The 14530-nt window shown below is 39.2% G+C and overlaps 1 protein-coding gene across 15 annotated transcripts in view; it reads left to right on the top strand.

The window, feature by feature from the left end:
- The window catches only part of zte38 (zebrafish testis-expressed 38), a 68511-nt gene that overhangs the window by 23266 nt on the left and 30715 nt on the right, over positions 1 to 14530 (top strand). For 10 of the 15 annotated variants that reach the window (XR_012101024.1, XM_073062929.1, XM_073062928.1 and 7 more), the window contains 8 exons: positions 1162 to 1188; positions 1286 to 1353; positions 5056 to 5207; positions 6165 to 6394; positions 6673 to 6721; positions 7537 to 7598; positions 9730 to 9801; positions 10456 to 10572. Coding sequence is in view for 13 of the 15 variants with exons in the window: in XM_073062929.1 (XP_072919030.1) it covers positions 1162 to 1188; positions 1286 to 1353; positions 5056 to 5207; positions 6165 to 6394; positions 6673 to 6721; positions 7537 to 7598; positions 9730 to 9801; positions 10456 to 10572 (777 nt within the window). In the remaining 2 variants the exon portion in view is untranslated. The remainder of the gene's footprint in view (positions 1 to 1161; positions 1189 to 1285; positions 1354 to 5055; positions 5208 to 6164; positions 6395 to 6672; positions 6722 to 7536; positions 7599 to 9729; positions 9802 to 10455; positions 10573 to 14530) is intronic. The other 5 variants (XR_012101025.1, XM_073062939.1, XM_073062938.1 and 2 more) reach the window with 2 other exon arrangements.

Here is a 14530-nt window from a genome sequence, read left to right on the forward strand (position 1 = left end):
TTTCACCAGAATTTCAGGAGCGTGATGTCTCTACCCCTGTACTCAAATCGTCTTGCAATAAAGATCAACATAATGTTTGTCTTAGTTGCACACAAGAATTATGAGCAGATTCCATAGCATGAGAAATTTCACCACATTAAGTTTCCAATAGTTATGAATCATACAGAACACAAACAGGTCCTGTAGCTCTTGCATATGTTGAATATCTAGTGCAAATTTATAGCACTCTCACTTGGCAGTATTTGGTCCACATCGTACTATGCATTCACAGTTCAAATACTCATTCAGGTTTTTTTTAATGTTATGGAATAAGGAAAAAAAAAGTTTTTTACTACCTACCCTATCCATGCCTGTCATAATTCTGAACATCTCTATCAGGTTCTCCACAAACTGCCTTTGCTCCAAAGATAATAAACCCAACCACTTTTTCTTTATAACTGAACCATCCCAAACAACTTCCTGGCAAATCTTTTCAGCATGCTCTCCAGTGCATCACATAGTGCGGCAACTTAAGTTACACACAATATTCCACCTGTGGCCTAACCATTGTGTTGTGAAGTTGTATCGAGACATTCCTGTTTTATTCTCTAAACCCAAGCTAATGAAGGCAAGTATCCTATCCATCACCCTATCTATCTCTGCTTTCACTTTCAAGAATCCTTTGGACTTGTACACCAAGGTTGCTTTGTTCCTAAGTATATCCTGGTGCCATACCATGGTTTCATAGCATATAATCTACCATACTTGATTCCACAAAATGTATCACTTCATTCTCATTGGAGTCAAATTATATTTGCCATAGTCTTCCCAATTGATTGGCTGATCAATATCATTGCAAAGACAAAACTATGAACATTGGAAATAATGAAACTGGAATCAGTCAACAAACTTAGAACTTCCATCCTTGCTTGCTTTCACGTGGGTAAGTGCGATTGTCCTGAGTTACCAATAATGTTTGACCAGCATTTGAGCTCTTTCAGGGAGAATGATCATTTGCATAAGGAATAGAAAGATTTACACCTTGGCTTATGTTACTATGTTCTGGAGAGAGGGAGGTGAATTTTAAAACAGAGAGTCTGTGCTAGTTCAGAAGGGAAAAATGCTTGCATACGGAATGAAAATGAGTATGTTATAAATATTGCAAATTTGATATTTTTATAGGTTCATAGAGATCCAGAGGATCCAAATGTAAGGATTTATACCTGGTAAAATATTTATGTAATACCATTTTATAAAATGAATGAAAGTTGCTTGTACCTCAACTTAATCATATATGTACTTACAGAGTATAATAGAGTCTTACCAGTTTAAAATCAAGTACACTGCAGATGGACCAAAGCTGGATATTTTAAGGTAATAAACTGTGCATTATCAGAGGAGATAGTATCCCTGTAACCTGCTCATTGTTTAATTGTTATGATCTTTTTATGAGATCAATCCTTCATCAATACTTGATGGAGCATGAGCCTCTTCTGTGTAAGTTACAATCTTAGCTCTGATATTCTGGCAAATATGCACCACACCCACATCATAGCCAATATATATTCTTCAAAATGCTTTGCCCAAGGTAAACACAACTTTCTACCCAACTGAATAGTGGCAATCACACCTTTTGTTTTTCTCTCACCAGAACTGCGACCACCCAATTCAGCATTAACATATGAGGATCTGAAATAGAGCCAATTTTGTAGCATAGATTTAAATATAGAATAAAGAGCAAGAATAGTACAACATAGGAATAGGCCCTTCAGCCACAATACTATACTAAACTAATTAAATTAGTAATCAAAGGTCCAACAAAACTAATTCCTTTTGCCTGCACAATGCCCATATCCTTTTATTCCCTGTACATTCATGTACCTATCTAAAAGCCCTATTGTATTTGCCCTTACCACCACCCAAGGCAGTTCATTCCAAGCACGTTTTTAAAAAGCTACATTTAAAAAAAAACTACCCACACTTCTCCTTTTGAATTTAACCCCCCCCCCCCCCCCACCTTAAATGCAAGTCCTCTTGGAATAGGTATTTCAATCCTGGCTGTCTATCTTATAAACTTCCATCAGATCTCCTTTCATCCTCCACTGCTCCAGAGAAAATAACCCAAGTATGTCCGACCTCTCCTTATAGCACATGTTCTCTAACCCAGATAGCAAGCAGGTAAATTACTTCTACCCCCTCTCCAAAACCTTGATATCTTTCCTATAATGAGGCTGCCAGAACTGAATGCAATATTCCAGACGCTGTCTACCTATAGTTTCATAAACCTGCAATTTCCAGACTCTTGAACTCATTTCATCTGCTAAAAAAGGCATGCATGTAGTATGACTTGTTTACCACCTTATCAACTCATGTAGCCCCTTTCAGGGAGCTATGAACTTGGATCCCAATATCCCTCTGCTCATCACTCTGTTAAGGGTCTTGCTTATAGTGTACTGTCTCTACATTTGATCTCCCAAGATGCAACCTTTCACATTTGGCAAGGTTAAACTTCATCTGCCAATTTACTGCCTATATTTCCAACTAATCTTTATCCTGCTTAATCCTTTGCTAGTCTTCTATGCTATCCACAACTCCACCAACTTTCATCTACAAACTTACTCATACATCCATCCACATTTTCATCCAGGTCACTTATATACAGTATATCAAAAGCAGCAGAGTTTTGAGTACAGTTCCTGTGGAACACCACCAGTTACAAACATACTGTCAGAATCAATCCCATTGACCACTATTGTTTGTCTTCTACATGCAAACCAATTCTAAATTGAAGTGGCCAGTTCACCGTGTATCCCATGCATTTTAATCTTCTGTTTGAACTTCCCATGAGGGAGCTTATCAAACGCCTTACTAAAATTCATGTAGACAACATCCACTTCTGTCAACTCCTCAAAAAATTTAATCAAGTTAGTAAGACATGGCTTGCCCTGTGCAGAATGCTATCTGGCTCTAATTAGGCTTTTTTTTTGCAATTTCTGATGTCCTACTTCTAAGAATCCTCCCTTATAACTACCCTACCACTGAGGTGAAACTTACTGGTCTATAGTTTCCAGGACTATTCCTGCTTCCCTTCTTGAAGAATGGAACAACATTATCTACTTGCTATTCTTCTGGGACCTCTCCTATGGGAAGAGAGGACAAGTCCCCAGCAATCTCATCTCTTGCCTCTCTTAATAACCTGGGGTAAATATTCCATCAGATCTTGTTCTTTAGGATACCTCACACTATTTCATTTATTTTAAAATTCTCAAGAAAATTAGTATGCTCTACACTGATCTCCCTATCCTCCATGTCTTTTTCCATGGGAAATACGAATGCAAAATACTCATTCAAGACCTCACCCATATGCTCCACCTTGAAGCACACATTCCCACCTTTTATCCTTAAATGGTCCTACTTTTTCCCTAGTTAACTTCTTGTTGTTGATATATATGTAGATTGCTTTGGGGTTCTCTTTAATCCTGCATGCTAAGGGCTTTTAAATGCCACACACCCACCCCCTAGCTTTCCTAATTCCCTTCTTGAGTTCTTTTCTGACTTATTTATAATGCTCAAGAATTCTAATCTTAACTTCCTAAATCTTACATACATTTCCTTTATCTTTTTGACTAAATTCACCAACTCTTGACATCATTCCTACAATCCTAATTGAGAAGTTGCAGAACCTGGGCCTCTGAACCTCCCTCTGCAATTGGATCCTCAACTTCCTAATCAGAAGACCGTAGTCTGTGCAGATTGGTGATAACATATCCTTCTCACTGACGATCAACACTGGCACATCTCAAGGGTGTGTGCTTAGCCCACTGCTCTACTGTCTGTATACACATGACTGTGTGGCTAGGCATAGCTCAAATACCATTTATAAATTTGCTGACAATACAACCATTGTTGGTAGAATCTCAGGTGGTGATGAGAGGGCGTACTGGAGTGAGATATGTCAACTTGTGGAATGAGGCCACAGCAACAACCTAGAACTCAACGTCAGTAAGATGAAAGAGCTGATTGTTGACTTCAGGAAGGGTAAGATGAAGGAACACATACCAATCCTCATAGAGAGATCAGAAGTGGAGAGAGTGAGCAGCTTCAAGTTCCTGGGTGTCAAGATCTCTGAGGATCTAACCTGCTCCCAACATATTGATGTAGTCATAAAGAAGGCAAGACAGTGGCTATACTTTATTAGAAGTATGAAAAGATTTGGCATGTCAACAAATACACTCAAAAACTTCTATAGTTGTACCTTGGAGAGCATTCAGACAGGCTGCATCAGTGTCTGGTATGGAGGGGCTACTGCAAAGGACCGAAAGAAGTTACAGAAGGTTGTAAATCTAGTCAGCTCCATCTTGGGCACTAGCCTACAAAGTACCCAGGACATCTTTAGGGAGCTGTGTCTCAGAAAGGCAGTGTCCATTATTAAGGACCTTCAGCACATAGGGCATGCTCTTTTCTCACTGTTAGCATCAGGTAGGAGGTACGGAAGCCTGAAGGCACAAACTCAGTGATTCAGGAACAGCTTCTTCCCCTCTGCCATCCAATTCCTAAATGGACATTGAAGCTTTGGACACCACCTCACTTTTTTGAATATACAATATTTCTGTTTTTAAATGTTTTTTTATTCAATATAAGTAATTGATTTACTTGTTTATTTATTATGTTTTCTTTCATTTATTATTATTTTTTTTCTCTCTCTGCTGGATTATGTATTGCATTGAACTGCTGCTGCTAAGTTAACAAATTTCACATCACATGCCGGTGATAATAAACCTGATTCTGATTCTGACATCCAAGGTTCTCTGACCTTGCTGTGTTTATGTAAAAATATGATCTAAACTCTAGATCTGTATGGTTAAATGATGTGATTCATGATTTTTCATTAAAGTCCAAAAGTGTAATGTAATTTTTTGGTAAGTGATCTTTAATAGTTTCATTAATAGCAAGAAATAATAGGTAATGGTTTCTGAATGTTTTTTTTCTGCCACAAAATGTTAATTGCTGGGATTATTACAAGAAATACGCCATAGGTAGCAAGAAAATTCTTCACATTTTCTTGAATTTGTACAGCAAAAACAAACATATTGGAACAGAAGTAAGCTTTCAAGATACAAAGAAAGCCTCCATACTGCTCATCCGTAAGCTATTTGTCTTGATGCAGAGCCTGGAGGTTCTTCCTAATGATGTGTCTTTGACAATGAAACTCTTCTATTATGATGAAGGTAAGTTCAATTTACTGGTTTCAGAGTTGTTTTATTCCTATTTATTTCCTATATATTGACAGCTTCATATTTATACTGTATGTAACTGAGTTTCTGTAAGGAGATTTACAATACTTTGTAGGTGTTTTTTTATTGTTTATCTTGTGCATTTTCAGCAGTTTACTTTATGTCAGATTTCTTTATTAATAATACCTGTTTTCCTCTAGTTGTCAGCTCATTTATAAAGATTAACAGGGAACACGCATTAACCCTAGCAACACACACAAAATGCTGGTGGAACACAGCAGGTAAGGCAGCATCTATAGGAAGAAGCACTGTCGATGTTTCGGGTTGAAACCCTTCGTCAGGACTAACTGAAATGAAAGATAGTAAGAGATTTGAAAGTAGGAGGGGGAGGGGAAAATGCAAAATGATAGGAGAAGACCGGAGGGGGTGGGGTGAAGCTGAGAGCCAGAAAGGTGATTGACAAAAGGGATACAGAGCTGGGGAAGGGAAAAGATCATGGGACGGGAGGCCTAGGGAGAAAGAAAGGGGGAGAGGAGCACCAGAGGGAGATGGAGAACAGACAGTGATGGGCAGAAAGAGAGAAAAAAAGGAGGGGGAGAAAACTAAATATATCAGGGATGAGGTGAAGAGGGGCATTAACTGAAGTTAGAGAAGTCAATGTTCATGCCATCAGGTTGGAGGCTACCCAGCCGGTAGATCAGGTTGGTTAGTTCTGACGAAGGGTCTCGGCCTGAAACATCGACAGTGCTTCTTCCTATAGATGCTGCCTGGCCTGCTGTGTTCCACCAGCATTTTGTGTGTGTTGCTTGAATTTCCAGCATCTGCAGATTTCCTCGTATTTACTCATTAACCCTAATTCTCTTTACATTCTCACCAAATATCATCCAAGCAGTTTAATAATAAATTCCATTTCAGATTAGTTTTCCTGATTCATGTATTTTTAAATAACAGTGACTCCTCCTGACTATCAGCCTCCGGGGTTTAAAAAAGGTGAGTGTGATGCTCTGTGGTTTGAGGGAACCCCAGTCCATTTTAAAGTTGGTGATGTGCTCACTCCATTCCATATGATGAAAGTGCGGGTCACCACAGAGAAAGAGACAATGGAACAGCTGAAGAAAGAGAACGTGCTAGACGAGGAAAATGAAACTTCACAACAGGAATTTGAAGAAGTCAAATCCATGGTAAGTGTAAGTTTGTTTGCTTACTAACTACTTGTAATTTATTTTGGAATGTTTGATATCTGTAAAACAGAAAGCTCTATGAGAAACAAATATAATGAGAATAGAAATGTCATTAGATGCTGTTGATTTAGAGCTGGATAAGAATACTTATGAGAGAGTGGAAGCAACTTTCTAGTGGCTTACAGGGATGATGTTTAAGATTTCACAATAATGTGTACATGGTGTCATTTTCCTTTTGCAATTAGTGTGTTAATCATCTGTAATTTCACTTGGTACAGGGCAGAAACTCTGTAATGGCTGGCATTCCAAACCACCAAAATACTACTGGTATGAACATTTCTGATAAGTTTCAAATTTTCATATAAAGTCTGTAGGAAAGAATATTTATTCCATATCTTAGATTATTGTAGTGATTTTTTTAATTGCGTAAGGGTGAATTTCCATAATCCAAAATACTTGTAATGCATTTGATTGCATGTATTGTACACTATAGCCGCACATGCAAGTAAATAATTATTCTGGGTGGTTGATGGGATGCCGTTTAAGCCTGTTGCTTTGTCCACAATAGGTGCTTCCGTTATTGGACATTTTGGAACTTTATTCATGCAGGCAAATGGACTTTTCCCATCTTTATTGTGCTTTGCAGATGGTTGGAAAGCTTTCCAGAATTGGGAGATAAATTACTTCACAGCGAATGCTCAGACTTTGACTTAATTTATGTGACTGGTCCACTTATTTTTTTGATCAATGGTGAACTTCAGGATCTTTATTAAAAATATTCATCCTATGCAAGAAATGTACCTTTTAAGAAATAATTCTAATTTTACCTACAGAGAAATTTTGATTTTTGTGTTCTATATGTTGAAATGTTGCAGATATATGGAGGGACTTATGGCAAAATCAAATTAGTGGATTTATCTATTTGTCAGCAAAAAAAAGAATATAAAACTTAATTTGCCAGAGCAAAAGGACAATCTAGATTTTGTGATAAAACTGGGAATTGGAATATGGATCAAAAAGCTTTCATTTCTAATTTTGAGTTAAGTGTCACAAACATTAAAAGGTTACATGAAATATTTATATATTGACACATATTTAGTTGGAAAATAAGCAACCTGTTTGCTGTTTTTCATTACTGACAGCTCAGCCGATACTCCAGAAATACATGCCTAGAGAGCAATCATTTGGTGCTTCAGAGAAAGAGGTATTAATTCTTTTGACAAATCAACAAAGAGAATGCTTCATATTTATGCTTATTTGTAAAATATATAATGTGCACAGTGACCACATTTTGTGGCCATTAAAGGGGTATCTGTACTAGGTATCAGAATGCCTTCAAATCTTTTATCACTTGTGTCTGGATTAGTTACACCAAGGTAAGGAAGAGATATTTCAGGCTCATGGTTAATCTTCCTTTGTAAAGCAATACAATCATAGGATAACTTACTGTATTAATTTGAAAAACAACAAACACATTTTAATATAATTTACTGGAGTATGTTTTGAGAGCCTCTAAATAATTTTGAACTTAAATTGGCAGTTACAGTATTACAGTCATTATCTGTGACCTGGTGGTGCTCCAAAATAAAAACTGTAAATTTGTAATGGGACTGAAAATGCAACTTTATTTGGAGTAAAATTTCATTCTTGTCACATTGTTACATTTCATTTGATTAGTAAATAGTTAAGTCTTTGTTAGTGTTCCAGATTTTGCTGTGATAATGGTAGGGTAAATATGACAAGCAATATGTTATGCAATGGTATCACTGTAATAACACAAACGTGCAGTACTTGTGCAGTACTTCCGCAAGTAGCCAGCTGAAAAAAGTCAAAGGTAATTCACTCCGAAGCAGATGAGTACTAATAAATGATTATTCCCTGAACAACCTCACTAGTCCTGAAAATATAATTGTACATTTGCAGTCTCATTTCCTCTGAAGAAAATCAATGCTGTGTATTGTCAAAATATCCTAGAATCATAGAAAATTGCACAGAAACAGACCCTTCAGCTCAATGAATCTGCTCAATCAAAGACACATTTTTAAACTAATTACCCTACATTGCCATCAACTACATCATAGATTCTACCACTCATTTACATATTAGGAACAATTAACTACGGTCAGTTAATTCATCAAGCCATACTCTTCTGGAATGTGGAAGGAAACTGGAGCATTAAGGGGAAAACTATGCAGTCACAAGTAGAGTAGAACTGAACCTTGGTCACTGAAGCTGTGAGGGAGGCAGTAGCTGATGCACCATCAATAACTCTCGGAGATGGGAGGCAAACGATAGGCTTTTATTAGCTACAAGAGACCACGATTAGTAGCAAGAGACCACCACACAACATCCTGGAGACTGAGGGAGGAGCAGTACCTCCAACCGCCTTTATACAGGGGTCTGTGGGAGGAGCCACAGGAGCAGTCAGCAGAGGGGCGTGTCCAGACAGGTATATGTAGTTCACCACAGTAGCTCTGCCAGCTGCATTACTATACTGTCCTTAGTTCTTTAACTCTTCTTTATTTCCATATTTATTCTGATCTTTATTCAGTTTCCTATAGAATGGCTTAAATATGTCTAATATTACTGAAAAAAAAGTCTGTTTTATCAGTTGTGTTCCTATCACCATATTTGTTTGGTTTGATTGGCTGAAGAACCACGGTGTTGTCTTTACTTACAGATCGCTCCTGAAAAGTTAGGGTAATTCTAAATGTTCAGTGAAATCCATTCCTTCATGGCTTACAACAAAACCAGACCATTACGTACCTCTTTCACCTCAGACGGTTTGTATGGGCCCCCAAATCCTAAGAACTTTCAATAAGGGCACAATTCAGAGCATCCTGACTGGCTGCATCACTGCCTGATATGGGAACTGTACTTTGCTCAATCGCAGGACTCTGCAGAGAGTGGTGCAGACAACCCAGTGCATCTGTAGATGTGAACTTCCCACTCTTCAGGACATTTACAAAGACAGTGTGGAAAAAGGGCCTGAAGGATCATTGGGAATGCGAGTCACCCCAACCAAAAACTGTTCCAGCTGCTACCATCTGGGAAACAGTACCACAGTGTAAAAGCTAGGACCGACAGGCTCCGGGACAGCTTCTTCCACCAGGCCATCAGACTGCTTAATTCATGCTGACACAACTGTATTTCTATGTTATATTGACTATCCCGTTGTACATATTTATTATAAATTACTATAAATTGCACATTTAAATGGAGACATAACATAAAGATTTTTACTGCTCATGTATATGAAGAATGTAAGTAATTAAGTCAATTCAATTAAATAATATCAATTTTGCATTTGCCTTAAAGATCTCTTTATCTTTTAGATAAAGCAATTGGTAGCAAAGGCAGCAGAGCTGGATGTTTCGGACAAAAGGACAAAAGTTGGGAAAGAGCTGGTCAGTGTGTTATATTTTTAATTTAAAAAAAATCTATTTCCCCTCTTCCATTTTAAGTTTTATGTTATGTTACTTCTAGGTATCGTGGTCCAGTTTAAAGCCTTAAAATTATAGCATCATGAATTCATTCATAAGGAAATGTTCTGTTGGTTCATCAAATGGAAAACTTTTATTGTTACACAATGTTTGTCTTGTCTTTTACACTTGAATCCATTGGATGGCATCTCTTCTATTCTCCAAATAGAAATTGAGAGGATTTATATGCCTGACAAGACAGGACTTTAACAGTTAACAGTGCTTCTCCTTCACAATAAAGATGTGAAATCATGTTCACATCTGTTACATTTTAATAGTTTTTGTGAGAGTAGTTATATCTGTTCATATTATTTTGGAGAAATGCAATGAAAGTTACTCAAATTCAGGGAAGTAAATACTTGATCTCAAATATGTCTTACTTGGTGATATAAAAGCCAATTTTAACTTCCAGAATTGGAAGTAAAACTTGCTGATTATTTTTAGAACATTGGTCTAAACTGGTTCCTTGAACTTGTACTTGAAAGGGGACATTCTCCAGAAAATTTAACCCTACAATATTTTAATTTCTGTATATAATAGCAATATTTACAGTGTAAATTATTTGGCATTTGCTAACAGGTACAAGGGAATGGTTTACGGCAAAATGGAGAAATGCACGTGGAACCACAGAAGTTGAGTACTACACAGTCAATAAAAGCTGTTCGGGCAAAAAAGACTATCTCTGAAGTTAACCGTGTAAGTGAATTATTTTTCTGATTGAATGAAATAGGTCAGAATATACACCCTCAGTTCAGCTGTCAGAATATTGTTAATATTTTTCAAATGTATTTTGATAGTTTTTGAATACTTCTGAATATCAAGAGCATAACAAATTTTCATGGTCTTTGGCCAGTTGACTCTGAAGAGGCCTGGTGAGATTAACTGTCAACTTTTCTTTCTGCCATTTCATAGACAGCGATTGTTTTATTGCCTTTTCACATGACGTTCAAAGGAAATTCTGACTGAAATTGTGCATGAGATTCAGTTTCTTGCCAATTCCACATAACGGCACACAATCACCATAATAAAATGTGATGACTGAATGCAACACCAGTTTGATTTGCTGTGTTTTTCCATTGAATGGGCACACATTAACTGTCCATCACTTCAAACCTACTTTGTTATACTGCAGCCAACTTTGCCACCACCACCTTTTATGCAGCTATTTTTTTGTATTGTAACAAGAAAAAGTGTGAATTATACTTATTTGGCAGGGGGAGGGAAGATTTTGCTGAAAATCTAAAACTTCACAAGTGTGAAGTGGTTCATTTCGGTAGGTCAAATTTGAAGACAGAATATAATATTAGTGGTAAGACTCTTGGCAGTGTGGAGGATCAGTGAGATCTTTGGGTCTGTGTCCATAGGACATTCAAAGCTGCTGTGCAGGTTGACAGTGTTGTTAAGAAGGTGTATGGTATGTTGGCCTTCATCAACCGTAGGATTGAGTTCAAGAGCACTAAGATAATGTTACAGCTACATAAGACCTTAGTTAGATCCCACTTGGAGTACTGTGTTCAGTTCTGGTCACCTCATTACAGGAAGGATATGGATATTATAGAAAGAGTGCAGAGGAGATTTGCAAGGATGTTGCCTGGATTGAAGAGCATGCTTTATGAGAATAGGTTGAGTGAACTTAGCTTTTTCTCCTTGGAGTAACAGAGGATGGGAGGTGACCTGACAGAGGTGTATAAGATGATGAGAGGCATGATTGTGTGGATAGCCTGAGGCTTTTTCCCAGGGCTGAAATGGCTAACACGAGGTGGCATAGTTTTAAGGTGCTTGGAAGTAGGTAGAAGGGTGATGTCAGAGGTACGAAGGGTGATTGATAAGTTTGTGGCCCAAGGTAGAAGGAGTCAATTTTAGAAAACCTAGCACATTTATTTTTCAACATAGTCCCCTCCTACATGTACACACTTAGTCCCGCGGTTGAGGAGCATACGGATCTTGGACCTCCAGAAAGTGTCCACAGATGGGTGATTGATAAGTTTGTGGCTGAAGGTAGAAGGAAATGAGTTATACAGCTCTTGTTACATGCACATACACGTCAACTCTTTGAGTGGTTATGCAGAACGTTTGAAGTTAATAAGTCATCTCATTCTACATTAGGCCACAAACTTATCAAACACCCAGATGAGTTATTAACTTATCAATCACCCATTGTAAGTTTTTCCACACAGAGAGTGGTGGGCCGAAGGGTCTTTAATGTACTGTAAATTTCTGTGTAACAAAATCAGTATTGTGCTCTGCCTTGTAAAGTTAGATTGCATGGAATCCAGAAGGAGCTGCCTGATTAGATACACACTTGGTTTGATGATGAGAAGCACAGAATGATGGTAGGAACTTGAAAATGGACAAGGCATGGTTAAGTAAGTTTGTAGATGACACTAAATGCTGTAGGCAGTATTGCTGGCAGTGAAAGTTATCAAAAACTACAGGAGGATCTTGATCAGCTGTGTTAGTGAACCAAGGTATGCCAAATGGAGTTTAATTCCAATAAGCGTGGTGTTGAATTTAGGGAAGTCATATCAAAGTCAGATTTCACAGTAAATGGTAGGGCCTGGGGGAGAGTTGTAGAAGAGGGGGAGCTTGAAGATCAGGTACATGGTGTCCTGAATGTGAAATCGCAGGTGGTCTTGGTGATGAAGAATGTTTCTTGCATACTGGCCTACTGAGTATAGAAGCTGGGTGGTTATTCAAGATTATTTAATGTCATTTTCAGTACACAAATATGAAAGAGAATGTAATAATTACTCCAGATCAGTTGCAGCACAAAAAAAAATTCAATAAGGTAAAGGACACACCAATTTTTTAAAAAACCCCAATAAATATAAATACTTATGATAGTTTATATACGAAGATTGATTGTATATCTATAGAAAGACATGAGGCACGGGAGCATTTAAGGTGACTCTGAAAGGAAATGATAAAGTAGTGAGGTATGGAGAAGTGAGTTAGTGGGTGGAGGTGTTGATCAACCATACTGCTTGGAAAGTAACTGTTTTTGAGTCTAGTGATCCTGGTAAGGATGCTACATATCCTTCTCCCTGATGGAAGTGGGACAAAAGGTCCATGAGCAGGGTGGGTGGGATCCTTCATGGTGTTACAGGCCATTTTTTTGGCATCTTTCTGTATCTTTCTGCACCTTTCTTTCCAGAGCTCTCTCCAGTAAGACTCGCGGTAGTGGCTTGTATGTTTACATCAATACGGAATGGTGCAAGAACTCTGTGCTGGTTTCCAGACACTGCTCATCGCCAGTGGAGTTTGTGGCTGTTAGATGCCGATTATTTTATTTACCACGGGAATTCACTACTGTCCTCATAATCTGTGTCTACATTCCGCACAGCGCTAATGCTAAAGAGGCGCTCTGTGAACTGTATGGGGCTATTAGCGAACTGCGGAATGCACACTCTGATGGACTGTTTATTGTCACCGGAGATTTTAACGATGCGAACCTCAAGTCAGTGCTCCCCAAATTCCATCAGTATGTGGACTTTTCAATGAGGGGGGAGAACGTGTTGGACCTGGTTTACATAAACATTCCCGATGTGTACCTGTGGTGAACTAGATATACCTGTCTGACTGCTCCTGTGGCTCCTCCCACAGACCCTGCTGACTGCTCCTGTGGCTCCTCCCATAGACCCCTGTATAAAGGCGACTGTGGGCTGCTGCTCTCCCTCATTTTCCCCAGGATGTAGTGTTGTTTATTCTTCCAGTCAATAAAAGCCGATATCTCGCTTCCTAAGTCTCAGCGTGAGTTACTGATGGTGCATCAGTACCGGGTGGAGCCCCGCCCCCACCTCGGTTACTCAGACTCTGTTATGCTATTCCCAGCATACTGACTGCTCGTCAGGCGCTCCAGACCAGTCCAGAAGCAGGTGAAAACCTGGCCAGCAGGAGCCATCTCTGCTCTTCAAGACTGCTTTGAGCACACTGACTGGCACATGTTCAGGGAGGCTGCAACCGATGGTGACTCTACCAACTTAGAGGAGTACACAGCATCGGTGACTAGCTACATCAGCAAGTGCATTGATGATGTTACTCTGTCCAAGACCATCACTACACGCGCTAACCAGAAGCCATAGTTGACCGTGGAGGTCCGTGCACTGCTGAGGACCCGTGACTCCGCCTTCAGAGCAGGTGACAAGGCAGCCCTAACAACAGCAAGGGCCATCAGAGAGGCAAAGCGTGCACGTGCCCAGCGAATCCACAGCCACTTCCAGGTCAGTGGTGACACGCGGCACAGTGGAAGGGCATCCAGGACATCACCAATTACAGGACAACATCACCTGATTGTGCGGGTGATGCTTCCCTTCCAGATGCGCGGAATAACTTCTATACTCATTTTGAGGCGGAAAATGAGGTGGTGGCGAGGAAGTCCACCCCTCCTACAAATGACCAGGTGCTGTGTCTCACCGTGGCCGATGTGAGAAGAACGCTGTGCAGAGTCAACCCACGGAAGGCTGCTGGACCAGACAACATTCCTGGTAGAGTGCTCAGAGGATGTGCAGACCAGCAAGCAGATGTTCTCACTGACATCTTCAACATCTCCCTGAGCAGCGCCACTGTTCCAATGTGCTTCAAGGTCACCACCATCGTCCCTGTGCCAAAGAAGTCTTCGGTGTCCTGCCTAAATGACTACCGTCCCATTGCACTT

This window comes from Hemitrygon akajei, chromosome 12 (assembly GCF_048418815.1).
Source record: "Hemitrygon akajei chromosome 12, sHemAka1.3, whole genome shotgun sequence".
NCBI classification, from domain to species: domain Eukaryota; kingdom Metazoa; phylum Chordata; class Chondrichthyes; order Myliobatiformes; family Dasyatidae; genus Hemitrygon; species Hemitrygon akajei.